Source organism: Cervus elaphus, chromosome 8 (assembly GCF_910594005.1).
Source record: "Cervus elaphus chromosome 8, mCerEla1.1, whole genome shotgun sequence".
NCBI classification, from domain to species: domain Eukaryota; kingdom Metazoa; phylum Chordata; class Mammalia; order Artiodactyla; family Cervidae; genus Cervus; species Cervus elaphus.
Genome location: NC_057822.1, coordinates 31,495,894 through 31,519,197, shown reverse-complemented (window position 1 = coordinate 31,519,197; position 23,304 = coordinate 31,495,894). Strand labels below are relative to the sequence as shown.

The following is a 23,304-nucleotide window of genomic DNA, read 5'->3' as shown; positions in this document are numbered from 1 at the left end:
CAGTCCACAAGGTCACAGTCAGACACAACTGAGCGACTAAGCACAAGCACTGGTTTGACTGGACTGTTTTTAGCTATGGCCCACATTTTTTGTTTTTTTCTCAAGGTTTACTTATGTTCAAATAAGCTCCTTATAAACCATATATATATATATATATATATTGCTTAGTTTTTCATGATACTCATATTCTTTCTTCTAAGAATGGGAAAAGAGCATTTCAAAAGGAGAAGAGAGACTGCTATTACTCTAAAACTATTAGGAATCTTTATGTTTAAGAAAATCAAGACAAATACTAGCAAAAATACGATAGTAAAACAAAGACTCCCTTTTACAGATCAGTGTGCAGGCCAGAAAGCCTCTAAATATTCCTGCTCTCAGAAAATATTTTTCCATCAATTTAATTCTGCGTGATTGCTGTCTAGGGCCTACTGGAGGGAGTAGAATTCTTTCAAATGTTGGTTCTATTAAAATGTACTTGGCTTCACAACTATAAACAGTTGATGCAGCAATCTTTATTGGCTTCAGTTTTAAAGTACAGACTCAAAAAGAGAAAAGTTCCATTAATAGTGGTTGTCGCTAAAGATTACAGGACAAATCTCACATTAAGAGGATTTTTATCCAGTGTGCTTTTCTTGGCACAATTTCACATATATGATCTAGTACATAAATATAGAAACCAATGAACAAATTATATCCTTTCTCAGACCTTAGGATAATTTAGAATGGCAGAACTAAGACAAGAACCATTGATTTCTTTTTTGTCTCAAACGCTGGATCAATGATTCTTACAGCATGGACAATAATAAATAAGTAGTGTCATGAGGGTAGTAAACGACTGATATTTTCATAGCTCTAGCCTGTGTCTTAATTTTTTCCCCAGTAGTAACATGATATGTATAACAAATGCATCATGGAACCTGAGTTCAAGTCTGAAGCTCTTCCATTTAACAGCTGTCTAAACTTGAGAAAGTCATCTAATCATGATAATCTTTTCTAGAGCATTTAACGTATACTTCTATAGACTATAGGCATCCTCTATAATATCACAAACTATCTTTTGACATGCTATCATATTAGATGTGCTATATTAACTCCTCCCAAAATGCTCTGAGGTAGATACTATGATTATCCACATTTTCCAGATGAAGAAATAGAGAAGTTAAGTGATTTCTCAAGGTCAAACTGGAACTTGAATTGAGCACCTTGAACAAAGGTCCATAGGTTTGGTCATTAGGCTCTGTTGGTGATTCTGGGAATTTTGATTTTCTCATTTGTAAACTAGAAATCATAGTCATAAATCTCTCAGGATTTTACCAAGAATTATTATAAAATGCAATATTACTTTAAAAAGGGATTACTGTTATAGTTGTTCTATTCTCTGATTCCCAGATTGAAAGATAGGGTACTGCTTTTTTTCCTTTGTCCCCCAAATTCAATCCCCCCACATCCTACTGACCCGTTCTTCCTAATATCTTCAAGAGTTATTCATTCTTCTCCATTCCAGTTTCTCCAACTGTGCAAGCAAGAGTGCTCATCACTTCTTATAATTTTGGTAACTGTGTGGTTATTTTTCTTCCTCCAGCTTTCCTCACCCTGATCTAGTCTTCTCACACTATCTGGTTAATATACACAAAGCACCATTTTTCCATTACCATGTGTCACTCTTTACTGCTTATTAGCTAAAGACATCCTAATATAGTCACCCTGATATTTGGAACTCTGGGTCCGTTGGTCTTATATTATGTATTCAAACTCATTTCTCAGTAGAATCTAATGGAATTGGGAGGGGACATTATCTGTCATGTATGAAGCCTTGCTCTTATGTGGTGGAAAAGACAGACTTAGGCATAGACCTCATGAAAGGGAGACCAGGACCCGCACCAAATAAACACACATAGTAAATTACAATGATAAAGAAAGAATGGAATGAGGGTGAAAACTAACCTAGTATAGAGGTTCAGGGAAATTTCCCTGAAACAAAATAAGACCATTCATCTTGCATTCCCCACCACCATGAACTTAGTTCTTCTCTTCCTTCCCTTGAAAAACTTCTGATCCTTTCCATGCAAATCCAACTATCCTTTTAGTCTTCCTCAGAATGCAACTTAAGTCCTACTTACAATATGAAGCTTTGCTAACTTCTCCAGCCTCCAAAGATTGAACTTTTTAACAAATCCTCATGCATTTGTGGTTCTTCATTCCTGCTATGTGTTGATAATGCAATAGATTATGGGTTTCAGGGAGAGGTATGGGTGACTAAACAACAAACAGCTCCCACAACTTGATGACAGACATTTTTATCTAAAAATCCCATGTTCTTCTCCTCTAGATTCCACATAGAGTTATAATAAATGAGGGTTTGTTTGATGAATAGTTGAATATTCAGGAGTTGTACACAGCTCAATTTCTAAAATCTAAGTAACAAAAGTAGGCACCAGAATCATGGTTCTAATACATTAAGTAACCTTCCTAATGTTTGAGATTAAGCTAATCCCACTCTTGCTCATTTGCTTTAGGTTTTATTTGAGTTTAAAACTGATACTTTTTATATTAACATTGCAGAAAAACTGACGGCCTATTGTTCTGGAGGTCTGGCTACATTACCTAATGTTAACACAGAATTTATAATAACCCCAAAACTGAGCCAGCCTAGGAAATTCACTGGTCCCTATCGTTTACTCTCCAGATTATATATTTAGTGCTAAATTCCCACAAAAAAAAACTAAAGATAATTCACCAAAATAAAGACCTTAAGTTTCAGCCCTTGGCATGTTGCTGAGAGGAATGTAATCCATGTAACAAAGCTCTGTGGGTTTTTCCCCCTGGTTTCCAGAGCTCTGCTTAGCATGCAGTCTTGTTTTTGTTTTTGTTTTTTTTGATTGCTAAATCATGTCTGACTTTTTGTGACCCCAAGGACTGCAGCCCGCCAGGTTCCTCTGTCCATGGGGTTTCCAGACAAGAACACTGGAGTGGGTTGCCATTTCTTTCTCCAGGGGATCTTCCTGGTAAGGAATCAAACTCTTGTCTCCTGCATTGGCAGATGGATTCTTTACCAGTTAGCCACCAGGGAAGTCAAGCATGCAATCTTAAAAATATCTAATTGAAAGTAACAGGATTCAGTAGAGGTGGGTGAAGTTTTCAATGGAGACTGAGTTCAATTTTGGTGCAAAATTTTGCCACAGTATGAGGGCTTAGGTATGCCGTGTTGTTCTGGGATTCATTTGCTTCCCTTTGTCTGTGGGTTAAATATCAAAGCATAGTACTAGTCATAGAAGAGGAATTCCAGTTGAACCACACTTATTTCTCTGCTCTAATCTGCTTTCACTCTTAAAAGACTGTATCCAAAATATTGGCACAATGATACAAAGTTCATTCTACACAGAATCTTGGAGTTCCATATCTCCTATAATTGTTATATCTGTAATAACTTCTACCCTTTATACAAGATGTCCTTTCAACAAATATGATAAAATAATAACCTGCACAAGAAACAAACATTTTGGCCTGTACTCTCCAGTCTTCCTTTGACTTGTAAATAAATCTGAATGGATTTCTTCATATCTCAAGTCTTCATGTATTATTGTACCAGATTTGTTCATTCGTTCAACAAATATTTGTTGGGTAACTACTAAATGCCCTGCAATATTCCAGAGAGTGATTCTGTTAGCTACACCGAGAGCAAAGTGAGTGTTTCTAATAGAGATGAGTGATTCTGTCTAACAGATAGCAAGGTGAGTAGAAAGAGAAATTGGGCAGTAAGATCGAAGAACATCTTGGCTTCAACACTTACTTAGTGAGATCTGTCACTGAAACGTCTGAAATGAATATCTTCATCTACAAAACAGCAACAGTTCAAAAAATATTTAAAGAAGCTTCCATGTGTGGACATCTGTGCCAGGTGCAAGGAATGCAGTATGGCCTCGAGCAGATGAGGACTCTGCATGATGGGGCTGGATATTTCAAGCATGTCTAGTGCATGTTATTATTGTACCACTGCCTCTTGCTCTTCCATGTGATGGTTTTTAAATGTGTTCACAGACTATTTGACACTCTTTCCTCCAAAAGGCAGAACCTAATTCCTTTGCCCCTGAATATGTGTCGGACTTAGTGACTTGTTTCTAATGAATAGAACATGGTAGATAATGTGCTCTGAGGCTTCCCAGGGTAGGTGACAAAAAGGACAGCTTTCACTTGACTGTCTCTTGCATTGCTTGGTCTGGCGGAGCAGCTGCCATGTCAAGAGGACACTGAAACAACTTACAGACAGAAGCTGAGGCTCCTCATCAATAGTTGGTACCAACCCGTTAGTCAGGTAAGCAATCTACCTGGAAAACAGACATTCCAGCCCTAGTCAAGGTATCATGTGAAGGCAACCCTAGCCAAATTTTAACTGCAATCTCATGACAGACTCAAAGCTAAAACTGCACAGTTAAGTAGTAACCAAATTTCTGACCCATAGGAACTGGAAGATAATAAATGTTAGCTGTTGGATTTCCCCGGTGGTTCAGTGGTAAAGAATCCACCTTGCAGTATAGGAGAAATGGGTTTTTGAATCCCTTGTCTGGGAAGATTTCCCATGCTATGAGGCAACTGAGCCCGTGCATCAAACTACTGAGCCACGCTCTGGAGTCTGTGAGCCGCAACTACTGAAGTCCCCATGCCCTAGAGCGCATGCTCTGCAACAGGAGAAGCCACTACAACGAGAAGCCCTTAGCCCTGGCACCACAACGAGGGAGTAGCCTCTGCTTGCCGCAACTAGAGAAAGCCTGTGCGCAGCAACAAAGACTCCACACAGCCAATAAATAAAGTAAAAAAATATTTACTGCTGTTGCCACTAAGTTTTGGGAGGTAATTTGTTATAGATAACTAATACCTGTGATAGAAACACCTGGATGAAGATAAACAATTATAGCAGAAAATCTTTCAAACTTCCCTTAGTTGAACCTTTTGTATTGGAAAAAGAAAAATTAAATACCTCCTCACAATTTCCTGATATCTCAGTTGGTAAAGAATCCGCCTGCAACGCAGGAGACCCCTGTTCGATTCCTGGGTCGGGAAGATCTGCTGGAGAAGGGATAGGCTACCCACTCCAGTATTCTTGAGGTTCCCTTATGGCTCAGCTGGTAAAGAATCCCCCTGCAATACAGGAGACCTGGGTTCTATCCCTGGGTTGGGAAGATCCCCTGGAGAAGGAAAAGGCTACCCACTCCAGGATTCTGGCCTGTAGAATTCATTCCACAGACTGTATAGTCCGTGGGGTCATAAAGAGTTGGACACTACTGAGTGATTTTCACTTTCACGAGGCTTCTAGTACTACAGAAGAAGATCCAAACTCCTAAGTCTAGTATTAAAAACTGTACATGATTGTTGGATAATCAACAAGAACTACTGCATAGCACATGGAACTCCGCTCAATGTTATGTCGCAGGCTGGATGGGAGGGGAGTTTGGAGAAGAATGGATACATGTATATATATGGCTGGGCTTCCCAGGTGGTATAGTGATAAAAGAATCTGCCTGTCAGTGCAAGAGATGCAGGAGACGCAGGTTCTATCCCTGGTTCAAAAAGAACCAGGAGTAGGAAATGGCAACGCACTCCAGTATTGTTGCCTGGATAATCCCATGGACAGAGGAGCCTGGCAGGCTACAGTCCATGGGGTCTCAAAGAGTTGAATGGGAATAAATGACTGAACATGCATATGTATGGCCAAGTCCCTTTGCTGTTCCTCTGAAACTATCATAGTATTATTAACTGGCTTTACTCAATACAAAATAAAAAGTTATGTTAAAAAAAAGAGTTGGGTGTGGACCAGGAAAATTTGAATGTTAAAAGAAAAAAACAAACCACAAACATTACATGATAGAATGACTCCCAACTTGATCTCCTCTACTTTTTAGCACACTCTGCTTTGGCCAAATCAGTCAGTCTTAAAGGAAATCAACCCTGAATACTCATTGGAAGGACTGATGCTGAAACTCCAATACTTTGGCCACCTGATGTGAACAGCTGGTTCATTAGAAAAGACCCTGATGCTGGGAAAGATTGAGGGCAGAAGAAGAGGACAACAAAGGATGAGATGGTTGGATGGCATCACCAACTCAATGAACATGAACTTGGGTAAACTTTGGGAGATAGTGAGGGACAGGGAAGCCTGGCTTGCTACAGTCCATAGAGTTGTAAAGAATTGGACATGACTGGTGACTGAACAACAACAACCTGTTTGTTACAGATGTGGGCATGCCATGTAGAATATGAATCTCCAGAAGCATTTTTGTATCATCTCCACAGAAGGCAGTAATTCTAAAACAATGAAACAATTTTTTGGACAGTTTTCTCATTCTCCTAATATCTATGAAACTAGCAGCACAGTGATGCAGTGTTAGAGTGTGAAGCACTTGTTTAAGTGAAACTGGATTCCCCAGGGTATGTAACTTAACCATGAAATCATCTTGGAGAAACACCTGTGCAGAAAACTTCAGGAAATTATTAGTACTTCCTTCCTTAGTCACCAGTCAGACAGTACTCTCTGAGATGAGGCCTTCTCCTTAACTGTCCTGAAAATGCTGTCTTCAACATGAGACGTGAAAAATGGTAAACCTGTGGACATCTTTAGGATTGCAGCAACAGATTCAGTGCTAAAATGAGGCAGAAAATGCTGGGAATGGTGACAAGATAACTGAGGGTGAAAGCAAATTCTTCTTTAAGATTACACAAACAATTAAATTCATGTAACTGACTTAAAATAAGAAAATATAATTAAAAAGAAAGGAAAAAATAGCTCTCAAACATTGGATTGCAAAAGAATCATCTAAGGAGTTCTTTAAACTGTCAGGTCCTCAGCACCGCTCCCAGTCACCACATTCAGCACCTCATCACCTCATCATCTCTCCCACCTTCTCCATCTCCATCACCAGGTGACAATTCAGAAAGCCTAGAGTCAAACCCCTGAAATCTACATCTTTCATCAAGTGTATTTAGATGATTTTGATTAAGGTAGAGTGGTTAAGGGTATCAGTTTGTAAATCATGAATGTGGAAAAAAGATAAGGAGAAAAAATACTGTCAGTATTGTGATTCTTATACCATTGTCTCTTTAGCTACAATTTCACTTCCCAGAGTTGCCCTAAATTGTGTTAGTCTCATCTGGGCAGTATGAAATTAAAGGATTATAGCTAGTCGTGCATGGAAAACCTCCATATTATAAAGAGCGGCGGTGGTGGTTTACTTCCTCAGTCATGTCCAACTCTTTTCGATCCCATGAACTGTCTAAAGAAATCTGGATTTGAAAATCTGGGAAGAAAGTGAGGAATTGAAGGAGGGGGTGTTTAAAAATTTACCATTTCCAGGGCAATCAAGAGATCATGAAAATGAAAAGTGAAGTACAAGTTTTAAAACCAGAATTCTGTGCTCAGACCACTTACAAGTTTCTACTAAACCATCTTTGATTCTGCTGCAGGAGCTTTTTCTAAAATGTTCTCTGATCCCAATGTTCAGATTTTACTTGTGTGTACGTTTTTGTGTTACATGCATAGAAAAAAGTATGAGAAAAAGTATACTGAAATGTTAACAATGGTTATCTTTAGAAGGAAAGCTTATATGGGACTTCTTTCTGAGACATTAATACTTAAGTTACTAAACTTTTAAATAGTTAAGTGTGTATTTCTATGGTCAGAAAAAAATATACTTAAAAGCAATCTACTAAAAAGTTCAGCCTCTTCAAAATAAAGTCCAATATTTTTAATATTGACCAAAAAGCCTCATCTCCCAATGCTCGCAATAAACATTCTCTTTTTTCAGAAAAAGCAAACTCCAAATTCCTGGCACATCTAACTCTTTCATGTCTTGTGCCCTCACTCATGTTGACCACTGTCTGTTAGGAATGCAAAGACACTGTCCAGCTGACAAACTCCTACTCATTACTCAAGAGCCATGCTAAAACATTGGATCTTCTTGTGAAGTCTTTCCTGATACTCCAGGCAGTGCCATATGAGCCACACTGGAGCCTAAGGCAAAAGAAAAAGCAGTAATGTTGATCTTGATTTTACTTAAAACTTTGGTTTTTGTATGCAGAATTTTAAAATTAATTGATATTTTAGAATATAAAATATGACTGAATTTGATTACTGAGTTTTTGTTAATCTCTCAAATTTTGCCTTGGATATGCCTCCTTGTAGCCCCAGGCCTGATTCCAGGTAAAATTTTCTGGACCCCATCTTCTCTGCTGCTTCTGGTCTTGGTCCTACCTCCACTGTGGAATTTATTGCATTTATATTTATCGATTATAGTTCCTGATGTATAGTCTGATGTAGACTTTTTGCTCTGAGTCCTCATGATGTTCTGGATCAGCACAGACATAAGACATATGTTTTAAATATGTGACAATAATAAGATAAATGTGAAACTTTAATTAGCTCTTAAATTTTCTGAGCCAGTTTCTTTATCAGTCAAATAATAAGAGACTAGGTTGTATCAATGATGCTCAATTATTGATATTATACTCTCTCTATATATTAAAAATATAAACAATATTTTATATCATAAATAATATAAAAATAACATCCAACACTAATGTAGCTCTTATTATGTCCCAGGAACTTTTCTAAGTATTTAACAAGTATTAATTCATTTAATTCTCACAACAACTCTGTGCATTAACTTCAATATACAGATATGGAAAATGAGGCTCCAAGTATCCAAGAGATTTACCCAAAGCTTGTGTTTGAATCCATATTTAAATTTATTTAACCTATATGCAAAGTACATCATGAGAAACGCTAGGCTGGAGGAAGCACAAGCTGGAATCAAGATTGCCGGGAGAAATATCAATAACTTCAGATATGCAGATGACACCACCCTTATGGCAGAAAGTGAAGAGGAACTAAAAAGCCTCTTGATGAAAGTGAAAGAGGAGAGTGAAAAAGCTGGCTTAAAGCTCAACATTCAGAAAACTAAGACCATGGCATTTGGTCCCACCACTTCAGAGCAAATAGATGGGGAAACAGTGGAAACAGTGGCTGACTTTATTTTGGGGGGCTCCAAAATCACTGCAGATGGTGACTGCAACCATGAAATTAAAAGACGCTTACTCCTTGGAAGGAAAGTTATGACCAAGCTAGACAGCATATTAAAAAGCAGAGACATTACTTTGCCAACAAAGGTCTGTCTAGTCAAGGCTATGGTTTTTCCAGTGGTCATGTATGGATGTGAGAGTTGAACTATAAAGAAAGCTGAGTGCTGAAGAATTGATGCTTTTGAACTGTGGTATTGGAGAAGACTCTTGAGAGTCCCTTGGACTGCAAGGAGATCCAACCAGTCAGTCCTAAAGGAGATCAGTCCTGGGTGTTCATTGGAAGGACTGATATTGAAGCTGAAACTCCAATGCTTTTGCCACCTGATGCAAAAAGCTGACTCATTTGAAAAGACCCTGATGCTGGGGAAGGTTGAGGGCATGAGGAGGAGGGGACAGCAGAGGATGAGATGCTTGGAGGGCATCACTGTCTCAATGGACATGGGTTTGGGTAGACTCCGGGAGTTGGTGATGGACAGGGAGGCCTGGAGTGCTGCGGTTCATGGCGTCGCAGAGAGTCAGACATGACTGACCAACTGAACTGATGAGACGAACTGACTCATTTGAAAAGACCCTGATGTTGGGAAAGATTGAAGGCAGGAGGAGAAGGGGATGACAGAGGATGAGATGGTTAGATGGCATCACCCACTCAAAAGACATGAGTTTGGGTGGACTCCGGGAGTTGGTGATGGACAGGGAGGCCTGGTGTGCTGCGGTTCATAGGGTCGCAAAGAGTTGGACACAGCTGAGTGACTGAACTTAACTGAACTGTGTTTGAACCCAGGCAGTCTGGATCTCTAGTCTGTGCTCTAAGCCCCTACATTGCCTCTCACAATAGTCATGATTTTATATATAAGCATAGATATGTAAATATATAATTGAAATAAAGATTTTATGTTTTAAATGTGAAAATACTAATAGTCACTCTAATTCTAACCTGCAACAAAATTCTAACTGACCTGAGACAAGCCAATATTGTATGCTGTGACATTTCTTCAATGAGAGATACTTTCACTCTAAAAATACACTGGTTTATTTATCTAAGCAAAGGACATAATATGACCTAATCAAAGAGAATGAGAAAATTTTGAATAGTGAGAGTGGTATAAAAATGAATAAGGTTTGGTAAGCCAGGTTTCCTGGGTGATGCTTAAAGGAAGGTTTAATAAAGCAGTCACTCAGGAAAACACACAGCCAGCCAACCATGAAGCCAGACCCTCACCTGTGAGCCTGTGTGGGGGCTTGATACCTTCTGACAGGTGCAAACAATTGGCTGAAATCACTTCGTTAAATCAGGTTCTGAGTTTCAAGGGTATAATGGAAACACCGACTGATAGTAGTCACATTACTATACTTGTAAGAATTTTGTAAGAAATCATTTATTTATTTGTATTTATCATACAGGCTTGGATATTAGAGGTCCCTATGTGATCATAATAGGAATTCCTCCGGCCTAGAAGAAAAGGGAAGAAAAGGGAAAAGGAGTGAAAAAGAAGACAGGTGGCTCACAGAGCCACTTTTCAGTGAGGCAGTAACTCTGGGAAGCTTGTCAGGTGAATCATCAAAAGTAGGGGTGATGTGAAATGACCAGAAAAAATCTCCTCCTCCTCCTCACCTCCTCCACTGTGCAATCAACAGCTATTCTTTACTCTTTATCTTTCTACTTGTTAAATTGTTATTGTACTTGAAGGTATTTCCAGTTCTCTGGTGCAACTCAGGGTACCGAGCCTAAGAGGGGATTAGTTGAGAAATCCTTTTGTCATGTTATGTAGCATTAGGGTGTGCATCAGGATTGTGTGAGAGACTGGCAGAATTCCAAGTCAGAGCGATGGGCCACTGCCAGCAGGAGCTGTGGCCGGCCCTGTTCACGTCCCCCTTCCTTCTGCTCCATACCATCTGCCCGAAAACCAGAAGCAGCACAGTCACCGTCTAACCCCAGACTCCGTGTCTATGAATTTCCAGAATTTATCTCCATGTTACCATCTAAAGGGTCAGTAATGTTTCCCAAAAAAGTTAACTACTGATTTACAGATGGAAGAAGTAAATGACAGGACTCTGGCTTTGAAATTCAAAAACTGTTCCAACATTTTATGGAACTTAAGCAAGAAGCAGACTGTAAATCCCTCCCACACAAAAATCTCTTGTGTGCATTCACAAGGACTTATTAATTTGTGAGGGAAATTCCCAGGTGAATCTACCTGGGGAGGAGTGACAGAGCTTTATATCTATTTTCTTTTCCTAATATAACCATATAGACATTTTTGATAGCACAGTCATATTTATTTGGATCAGAGAAGTAAAAATCAAACCTTAAACAAGTTAGCTTCTTGTCCTTCACCCACTTGATTTACACTGATAATTTTTTTATTATTATCCATCTCTGGGTGAGTTTTGTAATCCAAGCATCCATACCAATTTTTCAAACTATCAAATTCTGACCAATATATTGCACTCCTATTTTGTTCGCTATGTTGGGAACTATGCTGTATCTGAGAAGAATTTGAAGTTATATGATTTCTGCTATACACATACTATCTGTCCAATGAGTCAAGATTAAGCAGAAGGCATTCAAAAACCACTACTAGCTAATACATTCACAAGAAAGACATAAAGGAGAAATAGCTGTAGTCTGAATGGTCAGGAAGGTGAAAGAGTAGGCCATAGATGGGAGCTTGTTGTTTAATAGATGAGGAGGAGGAGCTATGAACATGGGATATGCGGAAGACTTTCAGACATGGTTTCTTTAGACACATGCAACATACTGCCCAACAGAAAAAACAGAAAGCTGGATGAATCCTAATTATGAAGGTCTTGAAAGTGAGACAAAGAAGAGTTGAAACTTGATTGATCTGAAGAATATTTTAGGGATATATCTGATGACAAAATGTGGGAAGTGTTAGAGGCAGTGCTTCCAGAGATGCACCCCTCCAAACAAAACAAAACAAAACAAAACCTTTTGAAGAAATCCAGGCATGACGCAAGGAGATCTTGAACCAAAGGGTGGCAGGAAGGATGGAAGGGAAGGGATAACATCCAGGATGCATTTCACAAGATGGGTTCCGAACTGAAGGATAGTGGTTTGGGGAGGTGAGGTAAAGCGAGGAGTCAGGATGACTCAGACGGTTCTAACCTGAGAGACGGCCTAGTGTGGCTGGCACACCTGAGATGGAGAAACTGGATGGGGCAAGCCTCAGCAGAAGGTGAGCGATGACGAGCTCTGAGCTTCCCAGAACAAAGCCTACATTAATTTCAGCCAATCAACACAGAAAAGCGTATTGTTTACTGTAGGTCCCTCAACTATTACTATTAAATCATGAGTGTTATGGGGAGCGTGATACACCCCAGAATTCTGTCCTCATGCACTTGTCTTTATTTCCATAAAAACACGCCACACAAAAAGTCAGCAGCAAGAACAGGGCCAGATAAAAGCCTCATTTCTTGGACCGTCACAGCCTTCATCAGTGAGAGCCCTCATAAGCTCTTTCCTCTTAACAATTCAGATCCCAAAGGTATAACAACACCCATGGATCCCACAAACTGCCAATTAATCAATAATTCCAGTCTTTCTTCTTACATGTTTTTCCTAGAGCCACTGCCAAATTGAGTTCACTTTTACAACCTTGTTCTATCTCTGATAGTACTAACAGGTGGTATGAAGAAGAAAATGGAGAGGTTGTAAACTCGAATGAGTCAAACTTTAGGGTTGCCATTGTTGGCCTTTGTAACCTGGAAAAACCCACTGTGTGGGTTGGGAGAGGGGAGGGAACTGTGGTTAAAATCAAGGCTTGGGCACATAGTAACTATGTGAACATTAGTAAATTACTTAACATTTCAATGCCTTCGTTATCTTTAAAATAGGAATAGTCATATTCAAGGAGAAGATGTAAGCATTAATTCAGGAAATATATGCAAAGAACTTAGCAAGGTACCTGCTGATGGTCAAGTTGTCAATAAAAGTTTAATTATTATTTTTATCACATTCATGAAGGCAAAAGGTATGCTTTGGAAGCCAAAAGACATGCTAGGAATGATAACCTTGCATTTACCCAAAGCTACTAAGTCACATTGGGATAGGTGGAATCAATATCACCCTCTGATAACACAAGTTTGGATATCATTCCAGTTGGCACTTTCCCTTGCCTTCCAACAATCCCTGTTTCCAGATGTGGGATGTGTTGGGCTTCTTCTCTTCTGAGGGGGCAGGGATATTCGAAAGTGACAGTCTTGAGACAGTGGGTGTTTCATTCATCTCATGATCATATTTGTGGAATTTCCATTATGCTTTTAGTGATATTTCCACTAGAAAAATAATGCTTTTCATTAACTTCATAAAAATGTGACTTCTTGTTGGCAAGACTACATTTTTTCTGGAGACCACTTATCTCACTATGGCAGGGTCTTACTACTCTTGAAAAGCAGTAGGCTCCTCACTGATGATGAACTGTTTGCCTGCCCTTTCATGAGGATGTATGTATTAAAGGGAGACAGAAGTAACTCACTGCACATTATAGCTTGACTTAGCCTAAATGTAATTTGGGAGTTTGGCTTGATTTTGTTTGCTTTTGCTCCCTAAGCATAACACTTTGGCTTTAATGTTTGCCTCTTGACAAGCCACTGCCTGTAGTGATTACAAGAGGCTGGAGCTATTTCAAACTTGGCGCCTTAGCCCATATCTTCTCCATGTGAACAAGAAGCATCTGGGACTCCTGCCAGCCTATGGGAAGTTTTCTTTACTTGGAACTTATTATTTGCGGGGGCAAGTTACCTAAGCTGTTGGTGGCAACACAAAAGGGAGTAAGTGAAGGCAGATGATGCTGAAAGTACGCATTTTGCCCCTGCCTGGCGATCACCACGGCAGGGACTGCAGCAGCTCCCTTATTCACCAGAAACCCAGTCTTCTTCAGAGCCCTCAGTCAGAGAGACTATGGAGGGAGTCGTTTCAGTTGATGATATTTATTCTGAATGATTTATCAGTCCTACATACCTCCCTGGCTAATCTGGGAGCAGACGGTGCCCACGGGATGACAACTCCCATTTCACCATAGCTGAGTTTCAACTGGGGTGTAGTCTGGAGTTTCATCCTCACTTCTCTATTGCCCAACTAGTACTGAAGAAGTCACTGTGGCCTGAAGAGGATCTTTAATTTGCTACGCAGGAGCTGATTTCTGTGATACCAGAACTGCAATGATTCATGCAGAATTTGTCAAACAGAGGCAGCGTTTCACATTAAAAACTATACATACCTCAGAATCTTCCTCTTTCCCATATTTTTATATTTCATGATAGAGATGGAGAAGGAATTTACGTCCCTAATTTCTAATTTTTAGTCTACTTTTGTAAAACCTAACTAATTGAAACATGAAAAAATTAGTACTGACTACTAGATCTAAGAAATGCCAGTCCACAAGCTTAAAACCATATTCTGGAACCAGACTGTCTGGGTTCAGATTCTGACACCACCACTGATTAACTGTGCAATCTTGGATGAGTTACTTCATCACTTTGTGCCTTGGCTTTCTTGACTGTGAAATGAATGACACAGCCATTACACAGTAGAAGATCAGGAAGTATTTATCATGATTATTACTAGCTCATTTTATCTTTTGGTATAGTAGATGTAAGAAACAAAGAAAAACAACAATTTTTAAAAAACCGAATTAAAAAACCTAAATCCAAACTGTCATTTTGAAGTTATTCCCTCTCTATCACAAGGGAGGGAAAAACGTAACTGTATCTATACCAGTTTTATTTTTTTACTTTTTATCTATACCAGTTTTAGATTCTCTACACTACTCTACAGAATAGTACCTCCAATGATAAAATGACACTTTATACTCTATTGATTATAGGGTGAGCTGAAATCTTGGACATACTTTACATTTGAATCTATGTATAAGAGGATAGAATACCACACAAATCTCATGGAAAATGATTTAGTAAAAGTAGTTTTTAATGTCTTTCTCTCTTATTGCACATGACTGAATTTTAGAAAATTAAAATATCCTTGGGTCCCAGTGTTCTCATCTGTAAATTGAGAGGGTCCCATTCAGTTCTAATAACAAACCAATTGACAATTTTCTAGACTTAGCCTTATAAGGTCTGAGAGACCAATCAAAATACTTTTAATGTTTCAATTTTTCTATAATTTTGTTCCCTCCTCCCCACAAACAATCACCTCAAAACCAATTATCATTAGAGTATGATAACAGGTTCACAGTTAAAAATGGTTATTCATTTCCTTTTGGACTGTGTGTTTTACAGAGCCTTTTATTTGATCTATGAAGCACTTGTCACAGTTCTTTTTTTTTCAAGTTTTTCTTCATAATTTAGTGGGACAATAAGAACTCTTCATGATTTTCCCCCATGAATCTCTAAATCCTATTGGTGGTGGTGGTTTAGTCGCTAAGTCGTGTCTGACTCTTGTGATCCCATGGTCTGTAGGCTCCTCTGTCCACGGGATTTTCCAGGCAAGCGTACTGGAGTGAGTTGTCATTTCCTTTTCCACTAAATCCTACTGTGCTGTGCTTAGTCGCTAAGTCGTGTCTGACTCTTTGCAACCCCATGGACTATAGCCTGCCAGGCTCCTCTGTCCATGGGGATTCTCCAGGCTGCCATGCCCTCTTCCATGGGATCTTCCTAATCCAAGGATCAAACCAGATTTCCCACATTGCAGGTGGATTCTTTACCATCTGAGCCACCAGGGAAGCCCTTCCTACAGTATGCAATGGAATGAATGTGTTATAAAGAACTAATATATGAACAATATGAAGAAAATAAAATTATAATGTTTCTTATAAACAACCTAATGAAATCTCATCAATAACTCTACATAACGATTTGTGCAAAAGTCCTTTAGAAATGATTAGGTGCAATTCAAATGTAAGGAATTATTTATTCTAGCACCAAGAGTTTAAATGTTTCACACTAACTGAATCAATATTTTCTTTTGAATTATCATATTGTGTATGATTCAAGTAGATTCCACCGTGGCTCTCATCTTACTTCTTAAAACCAGGTGATTGAAAAGCACTGTGATTATTTTTAAAAGCCACTAGCTCATTATTCTCTTTACAAATAATTCAGCACAGTATTCTTTTATTTGGTGAGCTACCATAACTAATCTGAAATGCAATTTGATTTCTCAGAAATCTTAGTTACAAGCTTTTTAGGAGATGGCTGCTTTGTGAAACATGAGACACCTGACTTGACTTTACTCCTCTCCAAGAAACTGACTCCAAAGTTTAAAAACAAAAGTAAGAACAACCTTGGTCAATCTGAGGGGTTAAAAGCTCATCCTGCTCAATTCTGAAAACTTTTCTGAATCTCCTCGACATTTCATCCAAGGTCCAAAAGAAATCATGAACTGAGTTGGGCACTGTGCCAGTTTTATAACTCGGTAATTATTAAATGTAACTAACCAACATTAATTGGAAAACAATTTTCTTTTAAACTAAATGTTTTGATACATATGCACCATTCAAATATTAGCCCAGAAGAGAGATGAGATTAATGCTCTGGATTTCATCATTCAGTTGATTAAATTCCAGTCTACGGCTTCTCCTATGATACAAAAGTAAAGGATGATCTAGCTTGAGATGGCTGCCTGTTTGTGTTGCACACAACATGGTGATATTTATGAGTTATCTGTGACAAATGATAAGTGATTTAAAATTTTATAGTTAAAGGTTAAAATATATTCTGGCTTATACATATTATATTTTTCTAGATAAACAGTACAGGCTCAACTCCTTACTCTTTTAACTCAAAAAACTGAGGAAAACGCATATTAAGTATTTATACAAATATTGATATTTCCAATTGGAAAAATTACTCAAAAAATGAATTTTAGAATAAAGCACTAAAGTGGTAGCAAAATAAATCTTAACCAGAATCCAAAAGTTAGAGAAATAAACAATTGTCATTTACTTACAAGTAGGCTTTGGTCTTGGAGGAAATTTGGTCCGGGTAATAGCCAAAATTATGAAAATCATAACTGGCCATAAAATCAAGACAAGTGTCCAAAGCTGCAAAGTAATGACAGAAAAAAATGTTAATTATATTGCTAAACCAAAACACCTGACAACAAGTACATTATTCTACAAAATTCCAATACAAGCTTGATATTTGCCTATAAATGTTATTAGTAAGAAAGGAATGAGATTTTTAAAAATGTAAGAGACCTTGAAATAAATGCAAAAAGGAATTTTCCAGGTTTAAAATCTTAAAATGATATTCTGAAGCCCACTTTCCAATGACCTTTCTTAACTACCCCAAGAATGATGGTCTTAAAAGACAAGTATGATCAGGAAATTCCTAACTTGAAAATCTTTTAGATCTTCCCAGTTGTTTGTTGAATAAGGCTTAACATGCTAAACAGGGCATACAAAACCCAACCTAATTTCAACCAAGACATATCTTACCACTTCCAGTATTAGCATGCTATGCTCAGGTATAAAGATTAGTTTGTGACATTGGATAATGACTCAAAAAACATTATTAAACAAGTGAATGAATGAATGATTGCTGAGTCACTAGGGAATCCCTCAATGAATGTATATTACATTAAAATTTCTGTTAGAGAATTTCACTGTAAGACACTTCAGGAGCAGCTTTCCTCCTCATGTAAACATGATTCAGTTCATAAGACACCATCAGCTTAATATTTACATACCTATAAAGTTGGTTCCAGAGCAGTGAAAAACATGTATTCACAAGATAGCTCAATTGGTAAAGAATCCGCCTGTAATGCAGGAGACCTGAATTCGATCCCTAGGTTGGGAAGATGCCCTGGAAAAGGGATAGGCTACCCACTCCAGTATTCTTGGGTTTCCCTTGTGGTTCAGCTGGTAAAGAATCCGTCTGCAATGTGGGAGACCTGAGTTTGATCCCTAGGTTTGGAAGATCCCCTGGAGAATGGAAAGTCTACCCACTCCAGTATTCTGGCCTGGAGAATTCCATGGACTGTAGAGTCCATGGGATCACAAAGAGTCAGACACGACTGAGTGACTTCCACTTTTCTTTTCACAAGAACATTAACTGTGATATGTAAGCAGTTAGAGTGCTCAAACCAAACCACACAGAACATTTGCCTGTAAGTCAAACTATGTTTCTGATTATGCAGTCAGATGCATTTTCATTCCTCCCCCATTTTTCAGAGATGGTGTGCTTCTGCCAAATCTCAATCTACTGCCTGGGGCTCTTTAGTTCTCCGAAACAATCTAGACCCATTCAACTACCAATCCTTAAGTAATGTTCAACCTAAATTTTCCATGAACATCTCCATGTATCTCCATTAGCACTGAGCTCCTTGCTGGCAGATATGTCACCAAATTCTTAGGCTTTGGGTTTAAGGTCAGTTTTAAAAAATGGAGCAGGTTCACTGTCAATCCTAAGGCACTAAGTTTAACCACAACATAAAAGCTTGCAGACAGGTTCGCAGCTCTAGCAGTGATTCTCAAGCATTAATATGCAGGCAAAATCTCCTAAGGATCTTGTAAACACATAGGTTCAGAGTCAGTAGATCTAAGGCTGGCCAGAGGTACTGTATTTCTTTCTAACAAGCTCAGGTAAGTGTTGCTGTTGCTGCGGTCCATGGACCACTCTTGGTATAGAGTGATTCTAAATGCATATTACCCCACTGAACTAGCAGAACTATTTAGTGTTGGAATATTTTTGTTGGAAAGTTCCTTTGAGCTCACCTACTGAACATAATTCTGGGCATTTGTAAACTTGGATAGAAAAAAAAGATTACATTTTTAATTTCTCCAGCTTATGACTGAAATAATATTTCCACTAATGGAAATCAATGTAGTATTTCCATTAATGACGAATGTAGGCTAGGAACCTATACCTATGACCTTGTCACCTATAGAAACCACAGATATTTTCAAATCATATTAGTGCTGTTACAGATACTTCAAAGTACTGTTTATACTCATCATAGAATTACAATTAGAATTGTCATGGGTTCACCTTTATTTATTTAATGCTATATAAACATTATCATATCATGAACTTGCATTTTGATACTTAAAAACTGAATTTCTGTATAATTTGTTTTATTTGTAATGCAATTTTTTTTCTTGATTTAAAAACATTACTCTTAGAAGGACCATAGGCTTCGCCATGTTGGCCAAGACATCCATAGCACAGAAGTGGTTAAGAAGCCTTGATCTGATCCAGCTCCCTTTCTTATTCTTTGGCCACAGAAGGTTAGCGTAATTAATCCAAAGTTAGATACCCAGTTGGGAAGCAGAGCAGGGGACAAGGATCTGGACACCTGATACTTAAACTAGCATTAAAAAAAAAAAAATCATACTGCTCCAAGGAACAAATCAGAAAGTACTACAGGAAGTGTATAGGAATAATATGTGCTATGAAAATATAAGATGTGTTACTATTCTAGCCTAGTCTCTGATAAGTTCAAAAATTAGTCTATTCTTTGATGATCCTAGATACAAGGTACCATTTTTATTCTATGTGACTCACTCATTTGAAAAGTAGACTATAAGGAATTAAGGTTAAAAATATTTGATGTTTGTGGATTTACTGGTTTTATATTTAAAGTCATAGTTATTCTTTTAAAAATATATTCATCTGAGTAGGTTTAGTGCCCCAAAGCTACTTTTAGGAACATCTATTCATTTTCCATAGCAACCTCATGAGAATTCAGTGAGCAACTGAAATCAAATACACCAACACAAATGTACATTCACATGCAAATAAGGGACATTTGTCACGGGTTATCTTTAAGTTATCTTTTGGTTGATCTAATTTGATGGTTTCATGAGTACATTTCAGTAAACTCTGAGATTAATTTTAGACATGATTTAAATCCAAACAAAAAATTCAATCTGTATTGGAGTAGTTCAAGGTAATTTACACCCTGTTACAGGTAAAATCCACAGCAAGCCCATAAACAATGTATTATCACAAGATTTCCCTCAGAATTTTAGGTCAGAGAGGTCTGGAGAACATTTCTGCATACAGCACTATAGAAGGATAATAAATCCAAAGCCCTCCACATTGTGATCTTGGAAATGTTAAGGTTGACAAGTTAATCACAAAAGCAAGAAATAAGCAAATTTAAAATTTTCATAGCAGCAGGACTGCTTGCAACACCATTCTAAATATTATCATAAACAACCTAGAAGCAAATGCAATGTCATGGATCTAAATACTAAACCAATGAGCCATAACTTTGCTTGTTTGGAATAAATGCTGAAATATTGATTTTATATAAATGTACATCAGGGCTACTTGAAAACTTTGGGAAAAGTAGTTTTTAAGAGTTTCATACTTTTGCTAACATTTTAATCATGTTCCATGTGCCTCTATACCTCACTTGCATTCCACCTCCCCTGCATGCTTGATATCTAATGGCATATGCACTAATTTACAGTTTTTTAGTGGACCATGGCATTTGTTTCTTTTTATCTCTCCACAGTTTATTTTCTATTGATATGTTCCCTTCTATTTTTTCCTCTTCACTCTTTTTTTTCTGAAAAATTCAGTGCACAAAATTCCTTAGGTGGAGCAAGCAAGGTCAGTCCACACTAGGACTCAGGGCACCACAATGACAGAGTGAGGGAAGTGGGTCCCTACCCAGGTGAAGAGGACACCCACAATACAGCAGCCAGGCACTGGGGTGTCAGCACCCAAGGTGGTTAAGGAGGGTGTCTGTGCAGGGCAAGGAGCAGGTGATTGGTTTCACATAGAAGGTTCATTGAAAGTAAGTATATCCCCCATTAGAGGAGCTGGGCTTCTCACTATCCAACAGGGAAACCATAAACATGGAAAAGGGGGAAACTAGAATGAACTCTGTAGTGTTGGGCTAGAAGTAAAGATATAAAGGCTATGAACTACTAGTTCATGAACTATAGCTATAAATGTGTGTACAACTTGTTTCTTTCTTTCCAGTCCCACAAGTAGTTTCTGCCTCATTGTATAATTTCTCTGTCCCAGTCCTGGGAATACCTATTTTTTCAAGAAAGGCTAGCTTCTTCTAGAGGATGAGAGATAAGTGTGCTTGTTGCTATTGGGCTATCACTGTTTTCCAGGCTGAAGAGAGCTATAAAATATATGTAGAATGTATATAGATACAGAGATAGTTAGATACATACATGCATACATAAATCTAAAGAAATAGATAGGCAGATCAATAGATAGAAGGGTGCGAGACATACTGCTCAGAGAATCTCAGAGAATGTTGGAGACACATCAATAAAACACAGATACCTACTAGTGGCCAAATTTGAACATCAAATCTGACCCACTGGCCAAAATTAAACATCAAAATATTTGATAATAAAAGAGTATATCTATATCTAACTGTATAAACTAGGAATCCATGAGTTTATGTAAATATGAATAAATGTATATGGAAACAGATACATTGAAAGTTTAATGAGAAACAGAAATATGTACATGGTCTCAAAGTATTTCCCCATAGAAAGTGAAGTCGCTGAGTCGTGTCCAACTCTTTGCGACCCCGTGGACTGTAACCTACCAGGCTCCTCTGTCCATGGGGTTCTCCAGGCAAGAATACTGGAGTGGGTTGCCATTTCCTTCTCCAGGGGATCTTCCTGACCTAGGGATGGAACCTGGGTCTCCCACATTGAAGGCTGACACTTTACCCTCTGAGTCACCATAAAGTGAGACAAATTGACACCATGCACCACCTGATGTGTTGTAACATGAAGAACGAGCATCATTCTGCGGTATTCCTTCCAGAGATAACCCAAGTCTCTACAAAACAGGGCTTCCCTGGTGGCTCAGAGGGTAAAGAATTGGCCTGCAATGCAGAGACCTGGATCCAATTGCTGGGTTAGGAAGAACTCCTGGAGGAGGGCATGGCAACCTACTCCAGTATTCTTGCCTGGAGAATCCCCATGGCCAGAGGAGCCTGGTGGGCTTCAATCCATGGGGTCACAAAGAGTCGGACAGGACTGAGCGACTAAGCACAGCTACAAAGCAACAGAAACTCTACAAAACAACTGGTCTTAGATGTTCAAAAGGTGTTAGGCTCATGAAAATCAAGGAAAGACTACTGAACAGTCACAGACTGAAGGAAACTAAAGACATGAAAACTAGATCTGAATCATGTCTTTTTTTCTATAAAGGACATGATTGGGAGAACTGGTGATGCTTGAATTGGATCTAAGAATTTAATGGTGGCACTGGCTTATATGTGCCACCAACACTCATTCAAGAAACTAAGATCATGGCATCCGGTCCCGTCACTTCATGGCAAATAGATGGGGAAACAATAGAAACAGTGACAGACTTTATTTTCTTGGGCTCCAAAATCACTGCAGATGGCAACTGCAGCCATGAAATTAAAAGAAGCTTGCTCGTCGGAAGAAAAGCTATGAAAAACCTAGACAGTGTATTAAATTGCAAAGACATAACTTTGGCAACAAAGGTTTGTACAGTCAAAGGTATGGTTTTTCTAGTAGTCATGTATGGATGTGAGAGCTAGACCACAAAGAAGGATGTGAAAGTCGCTCAGTAGTGGCCGACTCTTTGCAACCCCATGGACTATACAATCCATGGATTCTCTAGGCCAGAATACTGGAGTGAGTAGCTGTTCCTTTCTCCAGGGGATCTTCCCAACTCAGGGATCCAACCCAGGTCTCCCGCATTGCAGGCAATTGTCTTTACCAACTGAGACACCAGGGAAGCCCAAAGAAGGCTGAGCACCAAAGAATTGAAACTTTTGAACTGTGGTGTTGGAAAAGACTCTTGAGAGTCCCTTGTACTGCAAGGAGACCAAACCAGTCAATCCTAAAGGAAATAAGTCCTGAATGTTCATTGGAAGGACTGATGTTGAAGCTGAAACTCCAATACTTTGACAACCTGATGCGAAGTACTGACTCATTGGAAAAGACCCTGATGCTGGGAAAGACTGAAGGCAGGAGAAGGGGGTAACAGAGGATGAGATGGTTGGATGGCATCACTGACTCAGTGGACATGAGTTTGAACAGGTTCTGGGAGATAGTGATGGACAGAGAAGCCTGGTGTGCAGCAGTCCATGGGGTTGCAAAGAGTCAGACACAACTGAGCAACTGAAGGACAATGACTGGCTTATGCCGGAAGATGTCCTTGTTTGTGAAGTATGCACACAAAATTATCTGAGATAATGGGGCATCAATCTCAATGAGCTCTCAAAAAATATATATATTTGTACTGTTCTTTAAATTTGAGCAACTTTAAATTTGAAATTATTTTAAAATTTTA

The 23,304-nt window shown here is 38.6% G+C and overlaps 1 protein-coding gene across 1 annotated transcript in view; it reads right to left on the bottom strand.

Moving 5' to 3' along the window:
• The window catches only part of ABCA12 (ATP binding cassette subfamily A member 12), a 189,194-nt gene that overhangs the window by 155,790 nt on the left and 10,100 nt on the right, over positions 1-23,304 (bottom strand). Inside the window, exon 2 of the mRNA XM_043910133.1 lies at positions 16,997-17,090. Coding sequence (XP_043766068.1) covers positions 16,997-17,090 — 94 coding nt within the window. The remainder of the gene's footprint in view (positions 1-16,996; positions 17,091-23,304) is intronic.